The sequence below is a fragment of the Oreochromis aureus genome, linkage group 3 (genome assembly GCF_013358895.1).
Source record: "Oreochromis aureus strain Israel breed Guangdong linkage group 3, ZZ_aureus, whole genome shotgun sequence".
Taxonomy (NCBI): Eukaryota; Metazoa; Chordata; class Actinopteri; order Cichliformes; family Cichlidae; genus Oreochromis; species Oreochromis aureus.
The window spans coordinates 40,084,514-40,111,376 of record NC_052944.1 but is presented as its reverse complement, the minus strand read 5'-3'; the positions used below and the strand labels follow the sequence as shown (position 1 = coordinate 40,111,376).

At 40.8% G+C, this 26,863-nt stretch overlaps 1 protein-coding gene across 6 annotated transcripts; it reads right to left on the bottom strand.

The window, feature by feature from the left end:
* Positions 1 to 3,398: 3,398 nt before the first annotated feature.
* Positions 3,399 to 26,300, bottom strand: LOC120439342 (gastrula zinc finger protein XlCGF26.1-like). Of its 6 annotated transcripts, none has more exons than XM_039610263.1 (3): positions 26,182 to 26,265; positions 25,946 to 26,052; positions 3,399 to 6,172 (listed from the first exon to the last, which is right to left on the bottom strand). In XM_039610263.1, exons 2-3 carry the CDS (start codon positions 25,959 to 25,961, stop codon positions 4,980 to 4,982), a joined length of 1,209 nt encoding a protein of 402 aa, XP_039466197.1. In that variant the 5' UTR covers positions 25,962 to 26,052; positions 26,182 to 26,265; the 3' UTR covers positions 3,399 to 4,979. The 6 variants fall into 6 exon arrangements, with proteins under 6 accessions (XP_039466197.1, XP_039466198.1, XP_039466199.1 ...); XM_039610264.1 differs by having other exon boundaries at positions 25,946 to 26,055; positions 26,182 to 26,201; XM_039610265.1 differs by lacking the exon at positions 25,946 to 26,052 and having other exon boundaries at positions 26,182 to 26,300.
* Positions 26,301 to 26,863: the final 563 nt, after the last annotated feature.

Here is a 26,863-nt window from a genome sequence, read left to right as displayed (position 1 = left end):
GTGGAGTTATTTGGCCTTTCTGTGGGACCCTATCTGCTTTACCAGCATCTCCGAGGATTTCAAACACAGATTTCTGTATCCCCAGCTCATAGTCTAACAACTGTGGGGATGTGGATATGTTGAGGGTATTGCTGGGATTTATTTTTTACCTTTAAGGCTTATATCTCATAATTAGCATCACATATTTCTATTTTGTCTTTTATTCTAAACAGTGTACAGTTGTATAGTCTTGGATTTACTTGGATTCACTGGCAAACAAACATTGAGAGGACACCCTCACAGCAATGTGGCCTCAGCCATAAATCTGCTCTTATTTAATGCACTCTTCCCCTGTCTTTAAATCTACAGGCTAGACTGGAGCACAAGACGCATTTGTCACGGTAATGGCAGCGTTGCTTGCAAAAGGATCATCTCCAAATAAGGAGATGCTTGGAAAATTATAGAAGAAGAAATAAATTTTTCACCTTAGTAGACTCTTTATCACACATAATAAAAAAGTGTTTACTGCCTGTTTGTGACAGCCTATTGTCCCTCAGCCAATAAAAGGAAGTCCATGGCACCATGTAAAACTAATTTGAAATTCTAACCGTTTTGATAATAAATTGGGAAAAAGTATAATGGGAGCACATTTGTCTTCTCTCGTTAAAAGAACCTACAGTACAGTTATCTTTTGAACTCAGTTCTTATATCTTATGATAGCTTTAGCTAGCAGCAACCCACACTGAAGCTCAACATGGCCACTGTTTCCAGGCTGCTCAAGCATTACCAGTAGTGCCTGCGCACACATGCATGCAAGCTCCTTAAAGACTCGTGTGATTCATGTGGATGTTCGGAGCTTCCATCACTTCTGCTTTATATATCCATAATGTTTATTTAGAGAATACAGTTGTCTTGAGTTAGTATTGTCATTGTACGGTTTTTACTAAGCTAACTACCTTAAACTCCCACCGAAATATGGGAAAAAACCACACAGTCATGATGGTACTAAGTGGGAGGCAGGACACAGGAGTCACAGACAGGGTAATAAACTCAAAGAGCCACCTTTATTGCTGTAGGAAAAAAAGTACTCAAACAAAATACAACAATACTAAAAAAAAACCCAACAACAATAAAACACTAGAACTGGAAGTACAAAGGTGGAGCGCAGGGAAACGGCGCTAACGGACGTTACACAAGAATGAGCAGAGGAGGACACAGGACTTAAATACACACATGATAACAATAGGAGGGAATGCCGCTGTAAGTAATACAGACTAACAGGATATGGAAGGCAAAAGTGAACACACCGAACACAGGCAGAATGCTAACCACTGGCTCAATAATGGTATATCGTCTTGTACAAAATGTGGTGAAGCCACTGTGGTGCATTTGTGGTGAGAAATGGTCCAGACGATGTACTCTAATAGTGGGCTTTACTGCGTGTAATGGAGAGGACTCCCTTACTACCACTTATATTATAGTTTCTATTAGGGCTGCACAATTAATCGTTAGAAAATCGCGATCTCAATTCATACTTATGTGCGATCTCATTTCCAAATGACAACGATTTTTTTTTTTAAAAAAAAGAAGAAAAAAAAAAAAGACGAGGATTGTACTGCATTTTGATCCGGGACATAATCTGCATGAAAACAAGCGCTCACTCTTCCTGCGCAACAAATGACAAGGGCGGAGCCTTATACCACGTGATACAGAAGCCAGCTGGTTGCTAAAATTGGCAGGGATAAAACAACGGAGAGCACGTGAGAGATGACGAAGCTGTAAAGGCCAAGAAAGTGACAGGAGAAAATCCTCCTGGTCAACCACCCAAACATCAATAACGGGAACCGTATACAGCGTTTCCCCATAGCCGTCGAACTCCCGCAGGCACAAAGAAATTACGGAGGCTATCACTTATCACCTGACTAAAGATATGGCTCCCATCAACACTGTGAAACGAGGGATTTAGGAAAATGATCAACACCCTAGACAAACGCTACACAGTGCCGTCCCGCAACTATTTTTCAAATGTTGCACTACCTGCTCTATACACGCAGTGTCAAGCAATGGTGGAGACGGAATTACAAGCAGTACAACATTTTGCAGCAACGACAAAATGTGAGACATTTATTGTTTTTATGTTCAGTCTCAACTGTTACGAAGTTGATGTGCAGTTAATAAGTGCAATAAATATTTATACTGGAAAAGAAAATCGTGAGAGAATCGTGATCTCAATTCTAAGCAAAAAAAATCGTGATTCTCATTTTATGCAAAATCGTGCAGCCCTAGTTTCTATAGCACTTTAGGAGCACCTTTCACTTTATTAAAAGCACCTTATCTAGCACTTTATTCAGCATCGCACTTTAAGCCTAGCACAGGAAGAACATTTGCACACAAGTTGAATTTTTCATTGAGTATTTATTGTGTATTTTAAAATCAGTTGGTAGCCTTTGTTCTAGATCCTGCTCCTCATCAATAAATGTGGTGGTTGTCTGTGAAGAAGACAGTTTGTGATTGAGAGCAAATAAGGTTTACCAGTAACGATAACTAATGCTAGTGTGTGTGAAAGTCTAGAAATAAAGGTGGTGCAAAGAAGTGACCGTAAGATGTTATTACTCACCCTTCTTTCCCGTGTTCACTCCAGGGTGTTTGGGCAAATGTTTTCCTGGGGGTCCAGACACATTTAAAGGTTCCAGGAGAGGCCATGGGTTAAAGGAGAATGGGAAATCTTTTCTGCTTGGGTTTTTTTGATGTTTTTACAATAAGGGGTATGGGTTTAAGGATAAAGTGTAAAATATTTATTAATATGAAAATGTATTTATATATATTTTTATTGAAGTTGATGTATTATATAATGTGGTGGAAGGTTAGGATTTGAGAAATCACCTGTTAATAGAATAATGCTTTAATCTGTGACAGCTGAAAGTATTTAAGACTGTCAGTTGTTATTAGATGCAGTGGATTGTTTGTGAGCTGTATGGTAAATTATATGAAATTTCAATTATTCTCTTGGCATTTTAATTATATTTATGCACAAATACTTAACAGTAGGTACACTGGAATAAAGGGGTAGCAAGTCGGTTTCTTACAGAGAAAATACAAAAAATGATTATAGCAACATAACTTTTAAATAATGTGTAAATAAGTTCACAGAAAACAAGAAATATATTCATTATAAGTTTTATATATCTTAATAATTATAGAATACATTTAATTTTACACATACCTTTGGTCAAAATGACAAACTGATGAAATACAATAAAAAACATTTTTGATGCAACATAAAAAAGACAGGTTTCTTTTTCTCATCATGCAACAAAACAGACCCACATCAAGTTTTAAGACAACAGAAATCATTTAAAACTATTAAATTTGGTTCTTTGAATTCTTTTGGCGGCAAAAAAAGACTGGACCCAGGGTGGTCAAAGCTCAAAAAATGATCTTTATTTTACATTCCCGGGAACGGAAACCTGAACACATGAACACACACACTCAGGTCTGAAAGCAGCAGCAGCCAACATGGTTATATATATATTTCCGCAGCACGTCACACACTCTAAGTTTGGATCTTTGCAAAAGCATGCAGTTTCCTGTCAGCCTGCGACCTAGTTTACACTCACATCCCAAAAAAAACACATTTCAACACATTTCAAATAGCTACCTTAGAGAAACAGCGCTGCATTGACTTCACTAATTATCTCATGATGAACAGCTGAATAAAAAGCAACAGGTCTTTCAGATTGACCTAGAAGGCAATCTGTTCAGATGCTCTGATTCTCTTTGTGATCACATGATGACAATAATGCTTGGTCTGCAAGATTACATAGATGTTTGCACAGAACAGATAAATTCAACATTTGCGTGACTTTAACGTGACAAACTTTTCCTCAATTCGATCTTCAATGAACAGTTTCTTTTGTGATGCGTGCATAGATTTCTAACCTTTGGTGCATCGTGGCCTCTTATTAAATTCTGTTTATAGCTCTGCTATACGTCAGACACACATAGTTTCGATATAAACAACTCCTTCTGTGTTACTAGTTCCGCTTTTCTGTCTGGTTTCCTGTGTTTTATTAATATGCCTATGAAGCTCTACCCTAGCTTCCTGTTTTTTAACTTCTCCTTGCTGAAGTCTCTGTTGCCAAGGCGACCAGTCACCCTCTGACCTAGTTTTCCTCACAGACCTTACTACAAAGTACAAAAACCAATATAATCAGAAAATAAGCACTAAGAATATCTGTTTATTCCTTAACACTCTTAATCATGGGTTTAATTTCGGTTTCTAGTAAATGGCCATTACATTTATGAAACCACAATCAGGAGTTTCTGAAAAGACTACTTGATTAAAAATCAGAAAATGTAAGAAACTAATATCAACAATTCAGAGAAAGTCTTTCTACATGCTGGCTGCCAGCTTAAGATAGGCATGTTATTTCCCTTCCCTTCATTCCTCTTCTCTCCAGAGCATACCTCCACCTCTCCAGGTTCTCTTATACCTGATTCCTCTTCCTACTATAGATTACAATGTCATCTGCAAACAAGATATTCAACAGAGACTCTTAACTGACCTCGTATGTCAGTCTGTCCGTCGCTAATGAAAACAAGAAGGGGCTCAGAATAAATGTAATCCCATCCCCACCTTCAATCCATCTGTTACTCCTTCAGCCATCCGGGAGGGGCTCAGAGTCGCAGAGCTGCTGCTCCTCCACATCGAAAGGAGCCAGTTGAGGTGATTCAGGCATCTGACAAGGATGCCTCCTGAGTGAGGTGCTCCGGGCATGTCCCACTGGGAGGAGGCCCCGAGGCAGACTCAGAACACGCTGGGGAGATTATATCTCTCGGGTGGCCTGGGAACACCATGGTGTTCCCCCGGAAAAGCTAGAGGAGTTAGCTGGGAAGAGGAAGGTCTGGGCTTCTCTGCTTAGGCTGCTGCCCCCGCGATCTAGCCCCGGATAAAGCGGAAGAAGATGGATGGATAATTGGGTGGATTAGTTGATGATTTTTTAATCTATCTGGAGTGCAAATGCCATTCCACACTGACCCCCGCTGAATGGTTTAAATCCAGTGTGGATGAGCTGATGTCCTTTTAAGTTACGTTTGGAAGTGAAAGCCTTTCCACACTGATCACAGCTGAATGGTTTAAATCCAGTGTGGATGAGCTGATGTTGTTTTAAACCGCTACTCCCAGTGAAAGTCTTTCCACACTGATCACAGCTGAATGGTTTAAATCCAGTGTGGATGAGCTGATGTTGTTTTAAGCTGCCACTCTGTGTAAAAGCCATTCCACATTGATCACAGCTGAATGGTTTAAATCCAGTGTGGATGAGCTGATGTTTTTTTAAGCTGCCACTCTGAGTAAAAGCCATTCCACACTGATCACAGCTGAATGGTTTAAATCCAGTGTGGATAAGCTGATGTTGTTTTAAACCGCTTCTCCAGGTGAAAGTCTTTCCACACTGATCACAGCTGAATGGTTTAAATCCAGTGTGGATAAGCTGATGTTGTTTTAAACCACTACTCCTGGTGAAAGTCTTTCCACACTGATCACAGCTGAATGGTTTAAATCCAGTGTGGATGAGCTGATGTCTTTTTAAGTTCCTACTCTGAGTAAAAGCCATTCCACACTCATCACAGCTGAATGGTTTAAATCCAGTGTGGATGAGCTGATGTCTTTTTAAGTTGGCATTCTGAGTAAAAGATATTCCACACTGATCACAGCCGAATCGATCAAATCCAGTGTGGATGAGCTGATGTCTTTTTAAGTTCCTACTCTGAGTAAAAGCCATTCCACACTGATCACAGCTGAATGGATCAAATCCAGTGTGGATGAGCTGATGTTGTTTTAAACCGCTACTCCCGGTGAAAGTCTTTCCACACTGATCACAGCTGAATGGTTTAAATCCAGTGTGGATGAGCTGATGTTGTTTTAAGTGACCATTCTGAGTAAAGGTCTTTCCACACTGATCACAGCTGAATGGTTTAAATCCAGTGTGGATGCCCTGATGTCTTTTTAAGTTACCTTTGGAAGTGAAAGACTTTCCACACTGATCGCATGTGAAGCTTTTGTCTCCACTGTCAATGCTCTGGCGTCTTCTGGGCTGCTTCATAGTGGTAAAAGTCTTTTCCATCCGGTTCACAACTTGTTCTTCTGGAACTGGTTGGTTATTGTTTTGTTTGATGCTTTCCCTTCTTTTGCCTATAATGACAAAGAATCAAAACAGTGACATGTAGTTATAGAACAACAAAACCTACAAAGTGTACACATTATGACACATCCTTAAAACCTTAATTCAGTTTCAGTTTAACATCGTTAAAAGGTTAAAAAAAAAGTATATAGAGACACATTGTAGACACAAACAGAAGACATTAAACATATGAAAAGATATATGTGAATTATTTAGCAAAGAAAAAAGATAAATAATTCTAAATATATCTTATATTTTAGACATCTAAAAGTAGCCACCCTTTCCTTTGTTGACAGCGCTGCAATCCCTTGGCCTTCTCTCAATGAGCTTCATGATGTAGTCGCCAAGTGCAGTCGCAAAAAACATCAATCGCTAACAAACAAACAAACAAACAAACAAACAAACAAGTGGCTCACATGATGACCGCCCCAGGAAAGGAAGACCAAGAGTCACCTCTGCTGCTGACGATAAATTTATCTGAGTCACCAGCCTCAGAAATCACAGCACCTCTGGTTAAAGCCTAGAGAAATGCCACACAGAGTTCCAGTAGCAGACATATCTCTATATCACCTGCTGAGAGGAGAGTTTGTGAATCAGCCCTTTATGGTCAAATAGCTGCTAAGAAACCACTACTAAGGAAAAGCAACAATCAGAAGACATTTGTTTGGGCCAAGAAACACAAGGAATGGACATTAGACCAGTGAAAATCTGGTCTGATGAGTCAAAATTTGAGATGTTTGGTTCCACCCACTGTGTCTTTGGGCGAAGCAGAAAAGGTGAACGGTTCACACTGTGAAACATGGAGGAGGTGTGATGGTGCTTTGCTTGTGACATTGTTGGGGATTTATTCAAAATTGAATGCACGCTAAACCAGCATGGCTACTACAGCATCCCGCAGCAACATGCCGCCCCATCTGGTTTGTGTTTAGTTGCACCATCATTTATTTTGCAACAGGACAATGACCCCAAACACACCTCCAGGCTGTGTAAGGGCTAATTTGACCAAGGAGAATGATGGAGAGCTATGCCAGACAGCCTGGACTCCACAGTAACCTGACCTAAACCCAATCCAGATAGTTTGGGATCATATGGACCAAAAGGGCTAGCAAGTGCTCAAGACTGTTGGAAAACCATTTCAGGTGACTACCTCGTGAAGCTCATCAAGGGATGCCAAGAGTGTGCAAGGCAGTAATCAAAACAAAGGGTGGCTAGTGAAGATATGTGTAGCTTATTTTAGAGTTTAGGAATGTGTTAGATAGGATGTAGAATTATTGTAGAGACAGTGACACTGCCCTGGATGCAATAAAGGCCTGAGTGTGTCATGAATTTAGGAGTAGATTTCTAGGAGGCCCTCCCCCACTTTGAACTGTGAAAGTAAGACAAAGATACATGGGTGGGGGTCTCAGTATTTGTAACTGGATAACTTTGGTCTGAAAGGGAGATTACTTTTATGACCGGCAGGAAGTCACGTATACAGAGACACACATTAGGGGTGGGCGATAGAAACGATATACGATAGAAACGATATAAATTTGGCCAACGATAGAGATTTTGACTATACCGCTCTACTGCGATGTTGACAGAGGTGGGTAGTAACGAGTTACATTTACTTGAGTAAGTTTTTGAAAAAAAATTTACTTTTAAAGTACCTTTTTTGCACGATACCTTTTACTTGTACTTGAGTACATTTATGAAGAAGAAATGGTACTTTTACTCCGCTACATTTGCAAAATTCGACTCGTTACTTTAAAAAAAAAAAAAAAAAAAAAAAGTTTAACCCATACGATAACATTCCGCCAGTGGAGTTTCCGGTAACGTTTTTACCAATGAGATGTGGCCATGCAGTCACATGACCAGTTTGAAACCGTGGCAGACAGAGCAGCCCAAGTGTTTCAAAGTAGTGATGGTAAATTTGATTCTTTTTACTGAATCGAGTTTTAATGAGTCACTCACCAAAGTGAATCGGGTTTTTTGAGTCATTTGAGTCACTGAGTCAGTTGACCAGAGAGTGCAAAAATGTACATTTTCACTCAAACTTAATTTGTTTCTCTTTAATGTAAATCCTACTGCTAAGATGAGTGATTCTTAAAGAAAACAACTATTTTATATAGCAAAAAGAGCAAAAGAATTTCTAAAGGGAACATTTCTTTTGTTTATTTTTATTTTATTAGTATTTTCCTTACATGTGTCAAATATATATTTTCTCATCTAAATGTCCACTGAGCTGTGAGCCAGGGGGCGGTAGTGCGCCTTAACATTGGTTGCCAACGAAGAAGAAGAAGAAGTAGCTGCGAGCCAGGAGGGAGGGGGTGAGTGAGTGAGTGAGTGATTCGCGCGCTCTATGATTCAGCACAGGAGGGAGGGGGTTAGTGAGTCCTGAGTGATTTGCTTACACTACGATTCAGCACAGGAGGGAGGGGGTTAGTGAGTCATGAGTGATTTGCTTCCCCTACGATTCAGCGCAGGAAGGGAGGGGGTGAGTAGCTCAAATGTCTGTTAGCATGTTAGCAGAGCGTTGCTACTGTGAACCGAGGAGCTATTGTCTTGATGTGAGCTTCTACTCAGGGTTTTTTCTTCCAGTTCAGAGCAGAAATGTTTTTGTTAAGATACTGGATGTTGTGTTTTTCTTCACAATTTGAATTATGAGCTAGATATATTTCTACTAATGAAATTAGTTTGCTAACAGCAACAGGGATGAGTCAGTGAGTCAGTTGCGCTTGTGAATCATGATTCACGAGTCAGTAAAGTGATTCTCGAGTATTGAACGATTCGTTCATGATTCGCGCATCACTATTTCAAAGTAGCGACACACGGAAAGAAGAAACATGAAAACATGGCTATGCTAGAGCTGAAGAGGATGAACAGCATTTTCCTCACATACAAAGAATGTTTCGCTTAAAAGCTGTACAAAAGAACAGCTATGTTTTCAGTGAGAGCCAAAACAAACCAACTTTTCAGCGTTAAAAAACTCAGCTCGTGTAACCTGAGGAAACGGTACGTTTTCTCTAAATATCTTTTTAGATGTGGTTAGCTGGATGTCAGTCTTATGTTACAGCAGCTGTGTCGAGCTCGAGCTGCAAGTCATATTTTCGGCGCTACGTTGTAGTGAGATAAGTTTGTGGGTGTTTTGTGCAGCTTCGGCTGTCCTGTTAACTCCTTGCTGGTTAGCCTATAAGCTAACAGCTAGCCTGGTTAATGACGCTAGAGTTCCACGCACATGCAAACAGCTCGTCTCTACTGCCAGGGTTCGTACACTTTTTTCAGGGTCAAATTCAAGCACTTTTTAAGCACTTTCAAGGTCCCTTTTTAAGCTTTTCCAGCACACAGTCGCAGCAACTGTGACGTTCACTAGTAGAACTGACACACAAAACGACTACACTACACACTAACTACACAAGAAAACACACTAACTTGAGACTCCAAACATGATAAACATCACAAATCTCTCACGCATCAAAACTCTCTCTCTCTTCCCAACAACCAAATACCACATGTTGCCGTATCATTTTTTGATTGGTCAACATGGTACATTTTTCCACCAATAGGGAAGGAGTGTTTTTTCTTTTTTCACTCACAAGCAAAGAGTGTTTGCTAGTGCACTCCATAAAAAACGCAGTTTTTACCGTTTCTTCCCGGAGTAAACGCCACTGTTTTATTCAGAACCCCCCCCCCCCCCAATAACATCGGTTTTACGTGACCTATCAACACAATTTAAAAACTGGTATATAGCTTGAAGTCCGCACGTTCGACCCAAGTTGAAATGGGGACTCTGGGTCCGTTGACCCCAGAGAGTTAATCAGAAAGCCTTAAGTTAGCTAGTTATGTATCGGGCTAATGTTTAAAGCTTTCACTTGAGTAAATTAACTCATATTACTGCTAAGTAATGTTAGCTAAGTTCACAGCATATTCCGTAATAGCGCTGCCATACTGCATCACACTCAGTGCATTTCAATCATTTCTCCAGCGAGTTTGATAGCTAGCAAAATAATAACCATAATTTTAAAAAAATAGCATGTGTAACGTACGCGTACTGGAAAATTGTTTACTAGGACTCACCTATCATGCAACTGGAGAACGCAAACTCCGCCATTGTTGTTTTCCATCAAACACTCATTAAAACAGCAACCTACAGGTATGTTAGCGCACTCATCCCCGACTGTCCGAGGGAGGGGCGGGGTCACTAAGGCTACGTTCACACTGCAGGCGAAAGCGCATCAAATCCGATTTTTTTTTACCCTATGCGACCCATATCCGATCATGGTATGATCGGATATGGGTATGGTATGGTATGGTATGGTGTGAATGGCACAAATCCGATATTTTCAAATCCGATCTGGGTCACTTTCATATGTGGTACTGAATCCGATACATATCCGATGTTTTAGAAAGCGACTGCTGTTTGAACGGTCATGTCGCATTAAATCCGTCTTTTACGTCACTGACATAAGACAGACGCCAATTATCAGCACCGGAGAAGCACCCGAGAACACATCGCGAACGCTTCCTGGCCATCCAGTGTAGATGTTAGTGAAACTGTTGGGAAGACAACGTGAACATTTTATTTATACTGTATAATCTGCAGATTCTGACAGAAATCTGCATATCCTTTGAAGCACCGCTCCTCTAAAACAGCAATAAGGATAATTTTTAATGTATTTACATTATTATGTAAATAACAAAATAACTTAAAGCAAAAATTGGGAAACGTAAAGTCCGAAGTCTTTATATTAAGGGCCATCAGTCAAACAATATTGTTTGCTCTGGGTCTAAACAGAGTGCGTTGTGTGTGACATCTTCTTTTGCGCATGCGGGCCGCTTTGAGCGTTCACACTAGAGCGCATTTGCTGTCGAATTTTATTTGTAGTGTGAACAAGCAGACAAAAAAATCGGATTTGATCAAAAAATCGGAATCAGAATCAGAATCGTGTTTATTGGCCAAGTATATGTGCAGACAAATACAAGGAATTTGGTTCCGGTAGATGGTGGCTCTCGAGCACAGCAATGTAAATCACACACAGTCACACACACACACACACACACACACACACATGTATCTATATATACATTACACATGCATACACATACATACACATACATACACAAAGCTGTGTAAACCAACTATAAATAACTAATCTAAACGTATATACATAAAATACAGAAACGAAATGAGGTGGAATGAATACTACAGAATGTACATAAGGTGCAGTTGCAGTCTGGCAGTGGGAGCAGTGTGACAGGTCAACTGTTTAGAAGGGAGATGGCGAGGGGAAAGAAACTGTTCCTGTGTCGGGTGGTCGTGGTCTGCAGGCTTCTGTACTGTCTGCCAGAGGGCAGCAGATCAAAAAGTCTGTGTCCAGGGTGTGAGGGGTCTGTGATGATTTTCCCTGCCCGTTTCCTGGTTCTTGAGAGGTACAGGTCCTGGATGGAGGGCAGGGGGGCGCCGATGATCCTTTCTGCTGCCCGTACAGTCCGCTGCAGTCTGCTCCTGTCCTGTTTAGTGGCTGCACCATACCAGACTGTGATGGAGGAGCACAGGACAGACTCAATGACTGCAGTGTAGAACTGGATCAGCAGCTCCTGTGGAAGACTGTACTTCCCCAGTTGTCTCAGGAAGTACATCCTCTGCTGGGTCTTTTGAGGATGGAGTTGATGTTGGTCTCCCACTTCAGGTCCTGGGAGATGGTGGTACCCAGGAACTTGAAGATCTTCACAGTCGACACAGGGCTGTCTGATATGGTAAGGGGGGGCAGAGTTGAGGGATGTCTCCTGAAGTCAGTCCACTGTCATCTCTACAGTCTTAAGCATGTTCAGCTCCAGATTGTGCTGACTGCACCAGAGTACCAGCCGCTCAACTTCCTGCCGGTATGCAGACTCATCACCATCCTGAATGAGGCCAATGACAGTGGTGTCATCTGCAAACTTTAGGAGTTTTACAGCCGAGTTCTTGGAGGTGCAGTCATTAGTGTAGAGGGAGAACAGTAGTGGTGAGAGGACACATCCTTGAGGGGCACCAATACTGAGGGACCGAGTTTCAGAGGTGATCTCCCCCAGCCTCACTTGTTGCTTTCTGTCTGTCAAGAAGCTGGTGATCCACTGACAGGTAGCTGGAGACACGCTGAGCTGGGAGAGTTTGGAAGAGAGAAGTTCAGGCACGATGGTGTTAAAAGCCGAACTAAAGTCCACAAACAGGATCCTGGCATAAGTTCCCGGGCGGTCGAGGTGTTGCAGGATGTAATGCAGCCCCATATTCACTGCATCATCCACCGACCTGTTTGCCCGGTAGGCAAACTGCAGAGGGTCCAGCTGGTGGCCTGTAATGTCCGTCAGATGGTCTAACACCAGTCGTTCAAAGGATTTCATGACCACAGACGTCAAGGCAACAGGTCTGTAGTTGGAATGCTCTGGAATTGAGCATTAAGACCTGCAGTGTGAACATAGCCATATTGAAACAGACGCAAGGCAGCCCAGGCGGGGAAATTTTGCATCTCATTTTATTTCTCTATCTGATAAGAAAACAATTCAATCAGATAGCTATTTATTGTGAATGAAATACAGTTACATTTTCAAGCACTTTTAAGCACCACATCTGAAATTCAAGCACTTTTCAAACCTTGAAAAGACGACATTAGAATTCAAGCATTTTCAAGGATTTCAAGCACCCGTACGAACCCTGTACTGCTTTAACTGTTAAAACAGAAGGCAATACTGCGGCTGACAGGGTTTATTATGTGAAACAGCAGCTCGTTTAGTTTAAACAGTCTGCATTAAGCTGGGCAAACACTGTGCGATTTTTTCAGTCACGTTATTCCGCTGCTGCTCAAACTGTACAATTAAATCGCAGGGGTTAGAAGTTCATAGGTCACGATGCAGGGTCTCACACTATACGGCCTGATGCTCTGATGCGACCTGAGTGCTCAAACTGTGCGTCCATAACATGAAGCTTATCATACAAAATCTGTCCCTCGCTCTCCCTCTCTCTGTCTTTCACTCATACACACACACACACACACACACACACACACACACACACACCATCAACTTTGCTAAATTGCTAATGAAAAACATTGACCAGGCAGCTGTGATCGAGCAGCAATGTCCATCCAACTCTTTTCATGGTTGTTGTAGTCGTTATAATTTTGTGAGGCCACATTGAAAAGCCTCGGATACGGAAGCGTAGAGCTATGTCACGTTATAACATGAAAAGTATATTTTTCTAACAATATACTTTTAATGTTTGTGCAATATACTATCATGTTAGTACAATATACGTAATTATCATGTTGTACGAACATGATATATTGTTCAAACATGAAAAGTTTGAACTTCTCATGTTTGAACAATATAATATCATATTCGTACAATATAATATTTATAATGTACGAACGTGATTGTACATAATTATCACATTTGTACAATATAAATATTATATTGTATGAACATGATATTATATTGTTCAAACGTGATATAGCTCTATTTTTCTTTTGCCTGGCTGGCAGCTCTATGCTTGCGTACTCGTAGGATGAGCTTGACTCATCCTACGAGTGCCTCCATCTCTTGTGTCCAGATCACTCGCTGCACTGTCGTGCTGCTCCACCTTTTCTCTTTGATTTCTGGGTTTGTGCGTGCGCAGTGTGAGAGGCTGCGTTGAGGGGCGACAGGATTTCATACAATACAATACAATTTTATTTATATAGCACATTTAAAAACCCGAAGGCACACCAAAGTGCTTCACAGCAATACGGAGAGTATTACAGGTTTGATTATCTTGCGACCATACGATTGATGATTGGGAGCTGGTCGTGAGGTGTTAACTGCTTTTCGTTACCCCATGTATACTACAAGATGCACACACGATTAAGGCAAAACATGGGCCAATCCCCAAAACGGTTGCACGACTGAAAAATCGGCTCAAACTGGGCCAAAAATCGCACAGTGTATGGCCAGCTTTTGGAGGCTAGCTTGAAACAAACATCTGCAGCTTAGAAATTAATTAATTAATTAATTAATTAATTAAATTAATTAATTAATAAGAAATTAATATAGCCGCTACAGTGACCATCAAAATAATGAAAAAATATTGCCGTAAACAGTTTATTTTGCGACACCACAAAACAAACGATAGCGTAAAATGAAACGATAGATGTTTTTATATCGTCATCCGATATATATCGTTATATCGAACAGCCCTAATGGAGACAGTCAAATGGTTCATCTATGTTTGATGTGTGCTTTACATGTGTGTGGCTGTTACTAAAGTTGGCGCGCTCTAGGGGGCGTATGCGTTCATCAAAATGGCCAAAGGCTGATGTGTGTTTATTCCTCCCTAAATATCGTCGGTGAAGTTTGCCATGCACCTCAGATTTTCCTGCGCATTTTCATACCTCTGCCAACAGGTTATGGGCCCAGGGAGCTAAGAAGTTTTCCAAAAGAGTCCATGTGTTTTTGCCACCGAGAGAAACGCCGCGAAGTACTGCGCTATCGGTGAGGATTAGCATACCATGCTAGCGCCATGAGCCGACGAGCCGCTGAGTCAAATAGCCGTTGGGCTCAGCTAGTTTTTGATGGAGAATTACGAACTATGGGAGACGAAATTTTTGGTCCACCTTTGTTTGCAAGGTTTAAGAGACATTATTTTGAAGCAGCCTACCGACGCGGAGGGAGAAGAACACAGAGCAAAGAATACAGAGGCCTACGCGGAGCTGATCCAGTTTCTGGATGACAAAAGTTTGTCTCTTGTTATACGAGAAGCAGCGGATGATGGACGGAAGGCACTGGGGATTCTAAGAAACTATTATGCAGGTAAAGGGAAGCCTTGTATAATTAGCCTGTATACAGAACTCACTTCGCTCCAAAAGTCCAGCAGTGAGAGTGTGACTGAGTATGTGATACGAGCAGAGACAATAATCACGGCCCTGAGGAATGTTTGAGAAACATTGAGTGATGGACAATTGGTAGCAATGGTTTTGAAGGGACTGCCAGAATCATTCAAACCGTTTGCTATCCATGTCACACAAAGTGAGGTTGAAGTGACTTTTGCTGAATTTAAAATTAAACTGCGAAGCTATGAAGACACAGAGAAAATGCGCACCGCAGCGTCAGATGACAACGTCATGAAAGCACGTGCACGACCGAGCGACAATCCCACGTTTGAAAAATCGAATGACCGTGGGGCCGGCAACGCACACATAGTGTGTTTCAGATGCGGACTAAAGGGACACAAAGTCAGGACGTGTCAGTGCAAGCAGTGGTGTAGCGAGTGTAAAAGCACCACCCATCGGGACTCAACCTGCAGATGGAAACGGCGGCAGGACAACGCACGGAAAGTTTCCTAGGAGTCGGGTAGCAAAGACTACGCATTCCGGGTAAGCAGCGAGGATGCAGCGTTCCAGTCAGAGCATGGCATCAACAAAAAGGGTCTGATAGTGGACACAGGGGCAACTTCGCATATTGTTACAGATATAACAAAGTTCAGGAGATTCGACGACAGTTTCCAGCCCAAGTCACACTACGTAGAGTTGGCTGACGGCACTAAGTGCACTGGAGTTGCAGAGCAAAGTGGGGAGGCAGAGTTTTGCTTGATGGACAGCAGGGGGCAGTGCCACAAAACAACCTTGAAACAGGCACTGTACATCCCATCGTATCCACAAGACATCTTCTCTGTGAAAGCAGCTACCTCAAATGGAGCAACTATGATCTTCAAGCAAGGAAAAGACACTCTGCGACACAAAGACGGTACAAGGTTCCCAATATATGAGTAGAACAGACTGTACTACCTACAAACAGTAAACACTGAAGGTACAGACCAGTGTAAGGGTTGCTATGACATGCAAACATGGCATGAAATTCTTGGTCACTGTAATTATGATGACATTCAGAAATTACAGGGTGTTGTTGATGGTATGGCAATCAAAGGAAAAACAGATAAATCTGTCTTGCATTGTGAAGTGTGCACACAGGGAAAGTTTGTTCAAACTAGAAATAGGGACCCTGATGCACGAGCCAAAACCGCCTTAGAGCTGGTACACACAGATCTAGCTGGTCCAGTAGACCCAGAGTCCAGAGATGGATATAGATTTGCATTATCATTCACTGATGACTATTCCAGTGCAGTGTTTGTGTATTTTCTGAAAAATAAGAGTGACACAGCAAAAGCAACACAGAAGTTTTTGGCTGATACAGCCCCGTATGGGCAAGTTAAATGTATCAGGTCTGACAATGAAACAGAATTTATGGGAAATAAATATCAGGCACTCCTTAGCAAAAATGGAATCAGGCATGAGACCTCAGCACCATACTCACCACACCAAAATGGTACTGCAGAACGCAATTGGCGCACTCTTTTTTGATATGGCCAGGTGTATGCTAATAGAAAAACAGTTACCTAAAGAGTTGTGGACTTAAGCAGCGCAAAAAGCAGCTGTAGTGAGGAACAGATGCTTTAACAGACGCACAGAACAGACACCATATTTAATGCTGACAGGAAGAAGGCCAAACCTTTCCAGGATGCAGACATTTGGGTCAGTGTGTTATGCCTACAGGCAGAACAAGAGAAAGCTAGACTCAAGGTGTGAGAAAGGAATTTTTGTTGGATATGAAAAGAACAGTCCAGCTTATATGGTCTACTACCCAGACAGTGGGAAAATACAGAAGCATAGACTGGTGAAGTTTGAGACCAAAACAAGAGTAGAGAGACAAACACAGACTGACAAGGTGCCAGATGATGAGGGTGACTTTGAGACACCAAACAGGTTCACCAAGACCAGAGAACAGACTGATGTGAGTACAGAACACACAGATACTCAGGAACAGATTCCACTAAGCATGTCTGAGATGAGCAACCAGTCACAGGAGAATGAACTCGACTGCGAGACTGTAAGGTACCCAGAGTGACAAAAAGGCCTGGGTATTTAAGTGAATATGTTACTGATAAGGAGGATTGTGATCAAGTACTCACAAACATGGATTATTGTTACAGAGCAATGTGTAACATACCCCAAACATTCAAAGAAGCAATAACTTCGTCTAACTCAGAGAAATGGGTCAGTGCAATGGATGAAGAGATGCAATCACTATTGCATCATTTACCTTAATCACTTTGCCTGAGGGTAAGAAGACAGTGGGGGGTAGATGGGTGTACGCAGTCAAAAACAATGTTGATGGATCTGAGAAGTACAAGGCATGTTATGTTGCTAAAGGATACAGTCAGAAGATGGGTGTGGATTATGAAGAAACATTTTCCCCTACTGCTAACCTGACTAGTATCAGAGTGTTGATGCAAAAGGCAGCACAAGAAAACATGCTTTTACATCAGATGGATGTTAAAGCTGCCTATCTTCACGCACCAATAGATTGTGAGGTATTCATGGAACAACCTGAGGGCTATGAGGTAAAATCCGACACAAATGAAAAATTGGTGTGCAAGTTGAAAAAGTCGCTATATGGGCTAAAACAATCAGGCCGAAATTGGAACAAGTTGCTGCATGAATATCTGAGTGAGAACAACTTTGTGCAAAATCCCGCTGACCATTGTGTTTACACAAAGATGACAGAAAATAAGAAGGTGATTCTGATTATAAGGGTAGATGACCTGATCATTGCTGCTAGTGATGAAAGTGAACTAACTGTTGTGAAGAAAATGCTTGCAGCAAAATTCAAAATGAAGGATTTGGGTAAACTGAGACATTTCATTGGTATAGATTTTGACCAGAGTGATAACTGTGTAAAAATGTCACAAAAACAATATGTGGAAAAAATACTTGAAAGGTTCGACATGCAGGATTGTAAAGAAAGACTGACACCTTGTGAGCAAAAACTGAACTATGCTGATGATGCAGAAAAGATGAGTGATGTCAAAAGGTACAGAGAAGCAGTTGGTAGTCTGATCTATTTGGCTACATGCACAAGACCAGACTTGAGTTTTATAGTCAGTAAACTTTCACAGTATTTTACTGAGCCAACTGAAGACCAATGGACTACAGTAAAACATGTACTGAGGTATCTGAAAGGGACAACCGAGAAAGAACTGTGTTACAGGAAATGTGACAACAAAGAACTGAGGTTGTGGGCATACAGCGATGCTGATTGGGCTGCTGATGTAACAGACAGACGGAGTACAACTGGTTATTGCATAAGCTTGTCTGTAGATGGTCCTTTAATCTCATGGAAAATAGTGCTGGGCGATATGACGATATATATCGTGTGGACGATAGAAAAATGTCTATCATGCCATTTGTCTTCTATCGTTTATATCATACTAACCCAAATTTTATAAATTATTACATAAAATATATAATTAACCCTTTACAACCGGTCGGAGTAGGCACACTCCGTTTTACCTAACTATTTTTAAATCCCTGTAGAACTGGAACCACGTAAGGTAGTGCAATATAGGGCTGCTCAATTAATCGAATTTTAATCTCGATTACGATCTGGGTTTTCAACGATCATTAAAAATGACTGAGCCAATTATTAGCACCTCCCTCGTGCTTTACTCTCGCGCTGCTCCGTGTGGCAAATCGAGTGCACCTCTCTGCGTTTCGAACATGCGTCACAACAATTAAGAGGACCCGAGGGAAGCTCGGAAAGCTAAGCAGAAGTTATTTGGAGAGGAGAGGATAATGGCTGCTGAAGAAAGAATGCCGTTGGTCGAAAAGAGAGGTAAAACGACTTCAGTGGTGTGGAAACCAATGTTCCCTCTAAGCTGTGCGCGTGCGCAATTGCGCACTGCTGGCACGGTCTCTACGCACAGAAAATCTGCGTTGCACACAAAAAAAATGTAACCTGAATTGAAATTAAAATTAAAACTTTAACAATTCTGTTTTGCAGTGTTAGTCAGTAAGTGACTGGCTGCTCCTGTATGGGATTAGAACGATGCCACCTTATCCTATAGTCCAGCCAATAATGCGATTCACATTCGTATATATGCAGCCAATCAACGTTGTTGACAGGCTATGACAGCGTCCTTATGTGCCGACACCGGTGTTTTAGCTAGCAAAGCGGCGTGGCTGATGTGCAGTGAAGCCACATTAATGACAACGTGTACAACCTTTGGAGATGTGAGCAGGACAGACGGAACAATTGACGGAAAAAGTGTGGACTTTATACCAGTTTTTAAATTGTGTTGATAGGCCACGTAAAACCAGAGTTATGATAAAAATATCTGCAATGTTTGGTTTTCTTCCTGAATACTATCGTTGTTTATATTTACTGCGGGAAGAAACGGTAAAAACGGTGTTTTATAAGGAAAACGCTCGAAAGCACTCTCCGCCTGTGAGCAAAAACAAAACCAAAAACCCCCCCACCCTTTCCTATTGGTCGAAAAAAGTACCGTGTCGACCAATCAAAAAATGATATGGCAACGTGTCATCTAGTTGTTAAGAAACGGGGGGAAGTTTTAGGAGTGACGGCGGTGTTTTGAGATGTGAGAGATTTGAGATGTTTAGCACAAATCTTGTGTAGTTAGTGTGTAGTGTAGTCAATAGTTTTGTTGTGTGTGTCAGAACAATGAGGTGACTGCTGAATCTTACAGGTGTTACAGGTGTGATACATCTCCTGTTGTCAGGCCTGCAGGTATCAGGCTGTTGTTCTCCTTTATCTCATAGTGGGCAAATTATTTTTTGGAGTGGCACAAATAATTTGTGTGGCATCAGATTTGATGCAGAACAGCTGATTGTTCTGTAAATAGTTTGAAATGTTTATTTAAAAACGCCTTGGCTGCATTAAAAAAAAAATAAATAGCTGCAAAAAACTTTGTTTGCCAAACTGAGTTACTTTTTTGAAGTAGTAACTATATAATTAATTGCCCAACATTGGTCATTATACACTGTATTTTGCAGACAGTTATAGGACTCTCCCAGACCACAGACTCATACTCATAATACAAGTCAGAGCTTTATGGAAAAAAAAAAGAAAGAAAGAAAGTTGTGTTTTCAAAATTGGAGTTCAAGTTATTTTCACTTCCAATAGTGTTAACATACTACACAGATCATGAACAGGATTTTTTAAATTTTCATTGTAAGTGGGCTAAAGCAGTTAATTAAAAGTAGTCTAACATAAATGTAAATGCTGTAATTTGATTATTTTAATAAACCATGTAACTTGGATGGATTAGATGCTGGCGTGACCACAGTGCACACGTCTGATGTCGCTCACAGTGGTCCAAGGGATCACTCAGGGAGTTTGTGTGTTCGCTCAGACACATGAAGTATTTGAGGGAACATTGGTGGAAACATTATGGGTTCGCGGAGTCAGACATGGATCAAATATTGTGCAGTATTTTGAAGTTCACTAAACATAGATGTTTACATTTTCATTTATTTTTATATTGCAAACATTTGCACTGTAATCAGTATTTGCACACTATTTTATATTATTTTTTGACAATCTTTAAAGCCATTATTCAATACATTGTTATTGTTAAATAAATATCGTCAAATAATCGAGATCTCAATTTCAGTGAAAATAATCGTGATTATCATTTTTGCCATAATCGAGCAGCCCTAGTGCAATATTTTTTTTTTGACACCGAAGAAGTTGTACTTACATCTTATGCCATCAGCTTGTCCTAGGTCAGTGGCTCCCAAACTTTTTTTGCCAGGCCCCCCTTTTTTACAAGAAAAATGTTCGCGCCCCCCCACCACCTAACCGAAAACGGAGATTATTTAAAACTCCTTTTTTGCGTTTACGTGTGGACGAGGATTACAGAGTTCGTCACGCAACGTCAAAGGTATGTGCCTCTTTTCACGTCACGCTGTGCGCCATGTTATTGTTTACATGAGATGAATTGCAGAATGGCAGATAGAGACAAAATACTGTTAATCTGACTATCTTCAGGTTTTACACGCTTACATATACACACGCAGTTACTGTCCCTGCATTTAGAAAGGCAGAGGCGTCACGGTGTAATTATTTTACATGTAGTTGTTTTTTTTTCCTGTGTAATAATATTCAACATTGCTATCAATACATTTTTCAAAAAATGTCTCTCTGTGCAAAATGGGTTTAAACACATAAACAGCTGTGGGATACTGTTTGTCCATGATTTGAACAGGGGGAACAAATTACGGCAGGATCAGCCTGATATTATTTGTATCCCGCTGTAACTTTACTGCATAAAGAGCTAACATGTCCAAAATGTCAGGAGTAGTTAGTCATTACAAGAAATGTTTGTGAACTAAAAATCAAGAATGTGGGATCCTGTTTGTCCGTGATTTGGAGAGCCCAGCGCTGCTCCCGACGCAGGGAAACTAATTTTGCAGGGGAGACCTACCTTGGCACTTGTGCAGGTGAAGCCAAAGGGAAGATATGCTTCACCATATTTTCCTGTCTTTGGCTTGGAAGGAAGTTGGTTTGGAAACATATTTGGCGATGCTTCATCTCCTGCTTTGCACCTGTCCACAGTGTCCAAGCGCTCTTTTTTTTTTTTTTTTTTTTTTTCATACCGCGCCCCCCCTGCAATGGCTCTGCGCCCCCCCTAGGCGGCGGGCCCCACACTTTGGGAACCTCTGTCCTAGGTCACGGTTTCCTTCCACGTATAACTTTGCAAAAATTGCATAAGAAGCACTTGCAGCAACAAAAACATAATATTCCAAACTTGCAGCAACAAAAACATAATATTCCAGAAACACGCTTTGCCGATGTTGATAATACTTCCTACGTTGGCATATACGTCAGCGCGAACTATCACATGTCCGCCATTACCTCCCCGAAACCGGAAGTGACGTCATTTTCGCGAAAGGGCCTTGTAAGCCTATGTTGGTGTTTTTAAAAGTCATGTTTTATTTTATGCTTTTCTGTATCATTTCTGGGATGCTTAGAACTCAAATTACACTGTTTAAAATAGTTTATTTTGATGCATTATAATATTTTTTTCATCTTTCCTGTAGTATATAAAAATTAGTGTATCTCAAAAGTAAAACTATGAAGACACTCAAAATAAATTTCTCGTGGTTGGAAACTTTTGTATTTACAGTTTTGAGGGATACACCTCTTAAATTTTTTAACTAGAAATATATGTAAAAAACAAAACAAAAACGATTTTCAGGTTTTTTTTGTAGTTTATTGCACTACAAGTTTTTGCAGTTTATGTAGTTACTATGGACTTAATGCATACATATTATTAAAATTTGGGCTATAATGGTTGTATTGATATATGGAAACTTGAAATGCTCCCACAAATGGCACTACAGCATGTAAAAACATAAAGATAAACTCTGGCGGACTTAGTTCTATGGTAGGTCTTAAAGGGTTAAATAGCCTGTGGGAAATATATTAGTGTTGTCTTCTCACTATACATGCTCTTAACTTTATGCAAGAAAAAATAAAGTATAAAAAAAATGATATTTTTCGCAAAGTAACTCCGTCTCGTGGTTTGCGAGCTGGTGCTGCTGTACGTGCACCCGGATTTGCGACATACTTTACGGTAACTCAAAACAAAGACTGCACCCTGCTGTTTACAGACTGCGTACTTTCTAGATGACCACAGGTCAGGTGGTATATCGTGATATATATCGTTATTGTGATATAAAATAATTCATATCGTGATAAATATTTTTTCCATATCGCCCAGCACTAATGGAAAACCAAAAGACAACCTACTGTTGCATTATCTACCTGTGAAGCTGAGTACATGGCTTTAGCTGCAACCCTACAAGAAGTTTTGTACCTGATGCAACTGTTACAAGGTATCGATGGACAAAAATATGAACCGCCAAAAGTTCATGAAGATAATCAGGGTGCAATTGCGTTGGCGAAGAATCCTGCGACGAGACAGAGATGTAAACATGTTGACATAAAGTACCACTTTGTGAGGTCAACTGTGAGTGCAGGAAAAATAACTCTGGATTATTGTTCAACAGAAGAGATGATAGCAGATGTAATGAGAAAACCTGCAACAAAAGTTAAGTTGTTCAAGTTTGAGGAGTTTATGTTTGGGCATTAACATGGTATACGGACATGTATACAGTACCAGGAAGAAACCCTGTGTTTGTTGTTTATTTTTTATTTTGTTACTTAAGAGTATCATAATATGAGAGCAAGTGGGGGTGTTGACATAAGGAGAGAAAATGCTCTCAATTATGGAGACAGTAAAATGGTTCATCTATGTTTGATGTGTGCTTTACATTTGTGTGGCTGTTAATAAAGTTGGCGCGCTCTAGGGGGCGTGTGCGTTCATTCAAAGGCTGATGTGTGTTTATTCTAGGCCTGCACAATAAATCGAAAATTTATTGTCATCGCGATATCAGCCTGTGCGATGAGCCCATCGCAAAAGACAGCGTAAACTGCGATAATTGGGTACCTTAAAATGTTTACACACGTGCTTTAAAGAATTTACCAATCAAAGAAAATCCTTTACACATTTGACCAGTCGAATAGAGCCCTTCACGGCATTAACCAATCAAATGGATTAGAGGCCCGCCTCCTACGCAGGTGGGGAGCGAACAACGCTGCAGCAACGAGTCAGAGTTGTAAAGGCTGAGAGCGAGACGCATGACGAGAACGGTACTGACTATGAACTCGTGCCTAAAAAAAAAAAAAAAAAAAAAAAAAAAAAAAAAATAGTGCCTCGCTTATTTGGAGGTACTTTGGATTTGATGAAGACAAACACAGGTACTCTGCAAAACTTGCCGAACACTCGTGGCAACCACCAGAGGAAACACGACTAATCTCCACCATCATCTTCAATACAACCACAGAGAACTGTTTGAAGAGTTCCCGAAAGATAGGGCTAGCCAAACAAAGGTTGCTAATGTTAAGACAAAGAGCGCAGCAGTCCAACAGCCGTCTCTGTATCCGCGTTTTTCAAGTGGAACTAATGAGAAAACGTCGAAGCACTACAAAGAAATAACAGAGGCCATTACACATTTTTTGACAAAGACGTGATGCCTATAAATACAGTCACCAGTCTGACACATAAAGTGGACCGGAGATACCGCATCCCCTCACGAAACTACTTTTCCCATGTCGCCATTCCACAAATGTACGAAACATGCCGCAAGACCGTCATGTTTGAACTGAGCCAAGCTGAAAACTACGCAAGCTCTACAGTAAAGTTTCCTCTCCAGTTTTGACTTACATCATAACTACTTGGTGAGTGGTAAAATGATGAACAAATGCATTGAGATAATTTGCAGTATAATTTAAGTTATGTTTATTTAAAACTAATTATAGAGATTGGGATGGATGTCTTTCAGAATTCAAGCCTCAGAAATTTTTTTTTTATGGGGGCAATGTTTCAATGTTAAAGTGCACCTTGTTGTTACACTGCTAATACAGCAGCTTTCATTCATTGCTATTTATTTTATCGCAAGTCATATCGTTATCGCAATATTGATCACAGTTATCGCACATTGCAGGTTTTCCTAATATCATGCAGCCCTAGTTTATTCCTCCCTAAATATCGTCGGTGAAGTTTGCCATGCACGTCAGATTTTCCTGCGCATTTTCATACCTCTGCCAACATATTTCCATATTTCTTCATTTATAGTTTTGATGCCTTCAGTGAGAATCTACAATGTAAACAGTCATGAAACGAAAGAAAAGGCAATAAATGAGAAGCTGTGTCCAAACATTTGACCAGTGCTGTACTAAGATAGAAAGACAAACAGTACACTTGGCTCAGCCTGGCTGCAGCGCTGAAAAGAAACCTGAGGTTGTTACCGGTTTTTCATTAATTACTAAGATTTCATTACTTTCAAGAGGGCTTTTTCTTTTCCAGGTCAAAAGAAGATCTTCTACATTGTGCAGAGGATGTAATACTATTAACAAAATAAGCTATCAGCGATCATCAGACGGAAAAAAGTAACCAACAGAGGCTAAAAAGAAGGTACAAACGAAAACACAAATTAGCTAAGAGAGAAACCCTGTAGACCAGAGATTCCCAAAGTGTGGGGCCCGCCCCTGGGGCGGTATGAAAAGAAAAAAGAAAAAAAAAAAGAGCGCTTGGACACTGTGGACAGGTTTTTGACCGTATGGGCTCCCACACAAACGCAAAGCAGGAGATGAAGCATCGCCAAATATGTTTCCAAACCAACTTCCTTCCAAGCCAAAGACAGGAAAATATGGTGAAGCATATCTTCCCTTTGACTTCACCTGCACAAGTGCCAAGGTAGGTCTCCCCTGCAAAATTAGTTTCCCTGCCTCGGGAGCAGCGCTGGGCTCTCCAAGTCACGGACAAACAGGATCCCACATTCTTGATTTTTAGTTCACAAACACTTCTTGAAATGACTAACTACTCCTGACATTTTGGACATGTTAGCTCTTTATGCAATAAAGTTACAGCGGGATACAAATAATATCAGGCTGATCCTGCCTAATTTGTTCCCCCTGTTCAAATCATGGACAAACAGTATCCCACAGCTGTTTATGTGTTTAAACCCATTTTGCACAGAGAGACATTTTTTGAAAAATGTATTGATAGCAATGTTGAATATTATTACATAGGGAAAAAAAACAACTACACGTAAAATAATTACACCGTGACGCCTCTGCCTTTCTAAATGCAGGGACAGTAACTGCGTGTGTGTATGTAAGCGTGTAAAACCTGAAGATTTTACACCCTTTTTTTTACATTTTTCTTGTAAAAAAAAAGGGGGGGCCTGGCAAAAAAAAGTTTGGGAACCACTGCTGTAGACAACTATGGAGTTAGGCAACCAATGCAGTTATAATTTACTCACTGTGGATCCCTCTCTGAGTAACCCGAATTAAAGATCCACCAGGGGAGAAGGAGGCAAACGTGCCGATTTTATAACTGGACTAGGACTAGTAGAGACAGTGGGCTCACTGACCTCCTCTTTCCGGCATGTTACTCCCGTCAGTCAGCACGAGTACACGTTCTTTGTTTACAACGAGAGCGTATATCTTTCCAATCACGCATCAGAAACAGAAACGCGATCTGCTGGAGACCAGAGGGGTAGCATTAAGGAAGCTCAGCACAGCCACACGATCTTTGCCTTAGACCGCTTAAAAAACTAAAGGTCCTCGTAGAAGATAAAACGTTTGATGACTGTAGTTATACTCTTACCTCCTTACGCCCACGTTGTACTTTTTACAAGCACCGCGCGCTACTACTTCTTCTTGTTTAATGTCGATTGACAAGCAACGTTTCTGGTGCATTACCGCCACCACCTGCACAGGAGTGTTGATAGGGGACACTAAGGCTGTGTCCCAATTCAGGGTATGCACGCTTGAAGTACGCACACTACGCGTACTACGTACGGTGCGTACTACAAGTACGGGAAGTGCGGAAGTGAGAGGCTTGTGAAATGGGACGGTCTAGCCTTCGTTGCGCTGTTCAGGTTGCCTAGCAACCATGATACTAACCGCGAGAAATGTTTCATACAGCTTTGTGTGACAGAAATGAAGGAGAAAAAATGTTTTGTTGGTCATTCATTTTTGTCATGACATCACTTTGATCAGTTGAGACCACAGGACTGTAAAACATGATAGTTGGGCTTCATTTCTGTACTGAACAGTCATTTCAAGATTAGTTAGTAAATGATAATTAGCTAATGTTGTTCATGAGACTAAAGTCATCTTACTGTGGTAATGTTAATATAATATGGACAATATTATATGTATTGTCAGATTATATATATATATGAGCTTGAACTCTGGGTCAAAGATGCAAGTAGCAGTTATTTATATTTCCTATCACCTTAAATCTTCACTCAAAGACAAGTATCTCTGACAGTGTATATACAGAT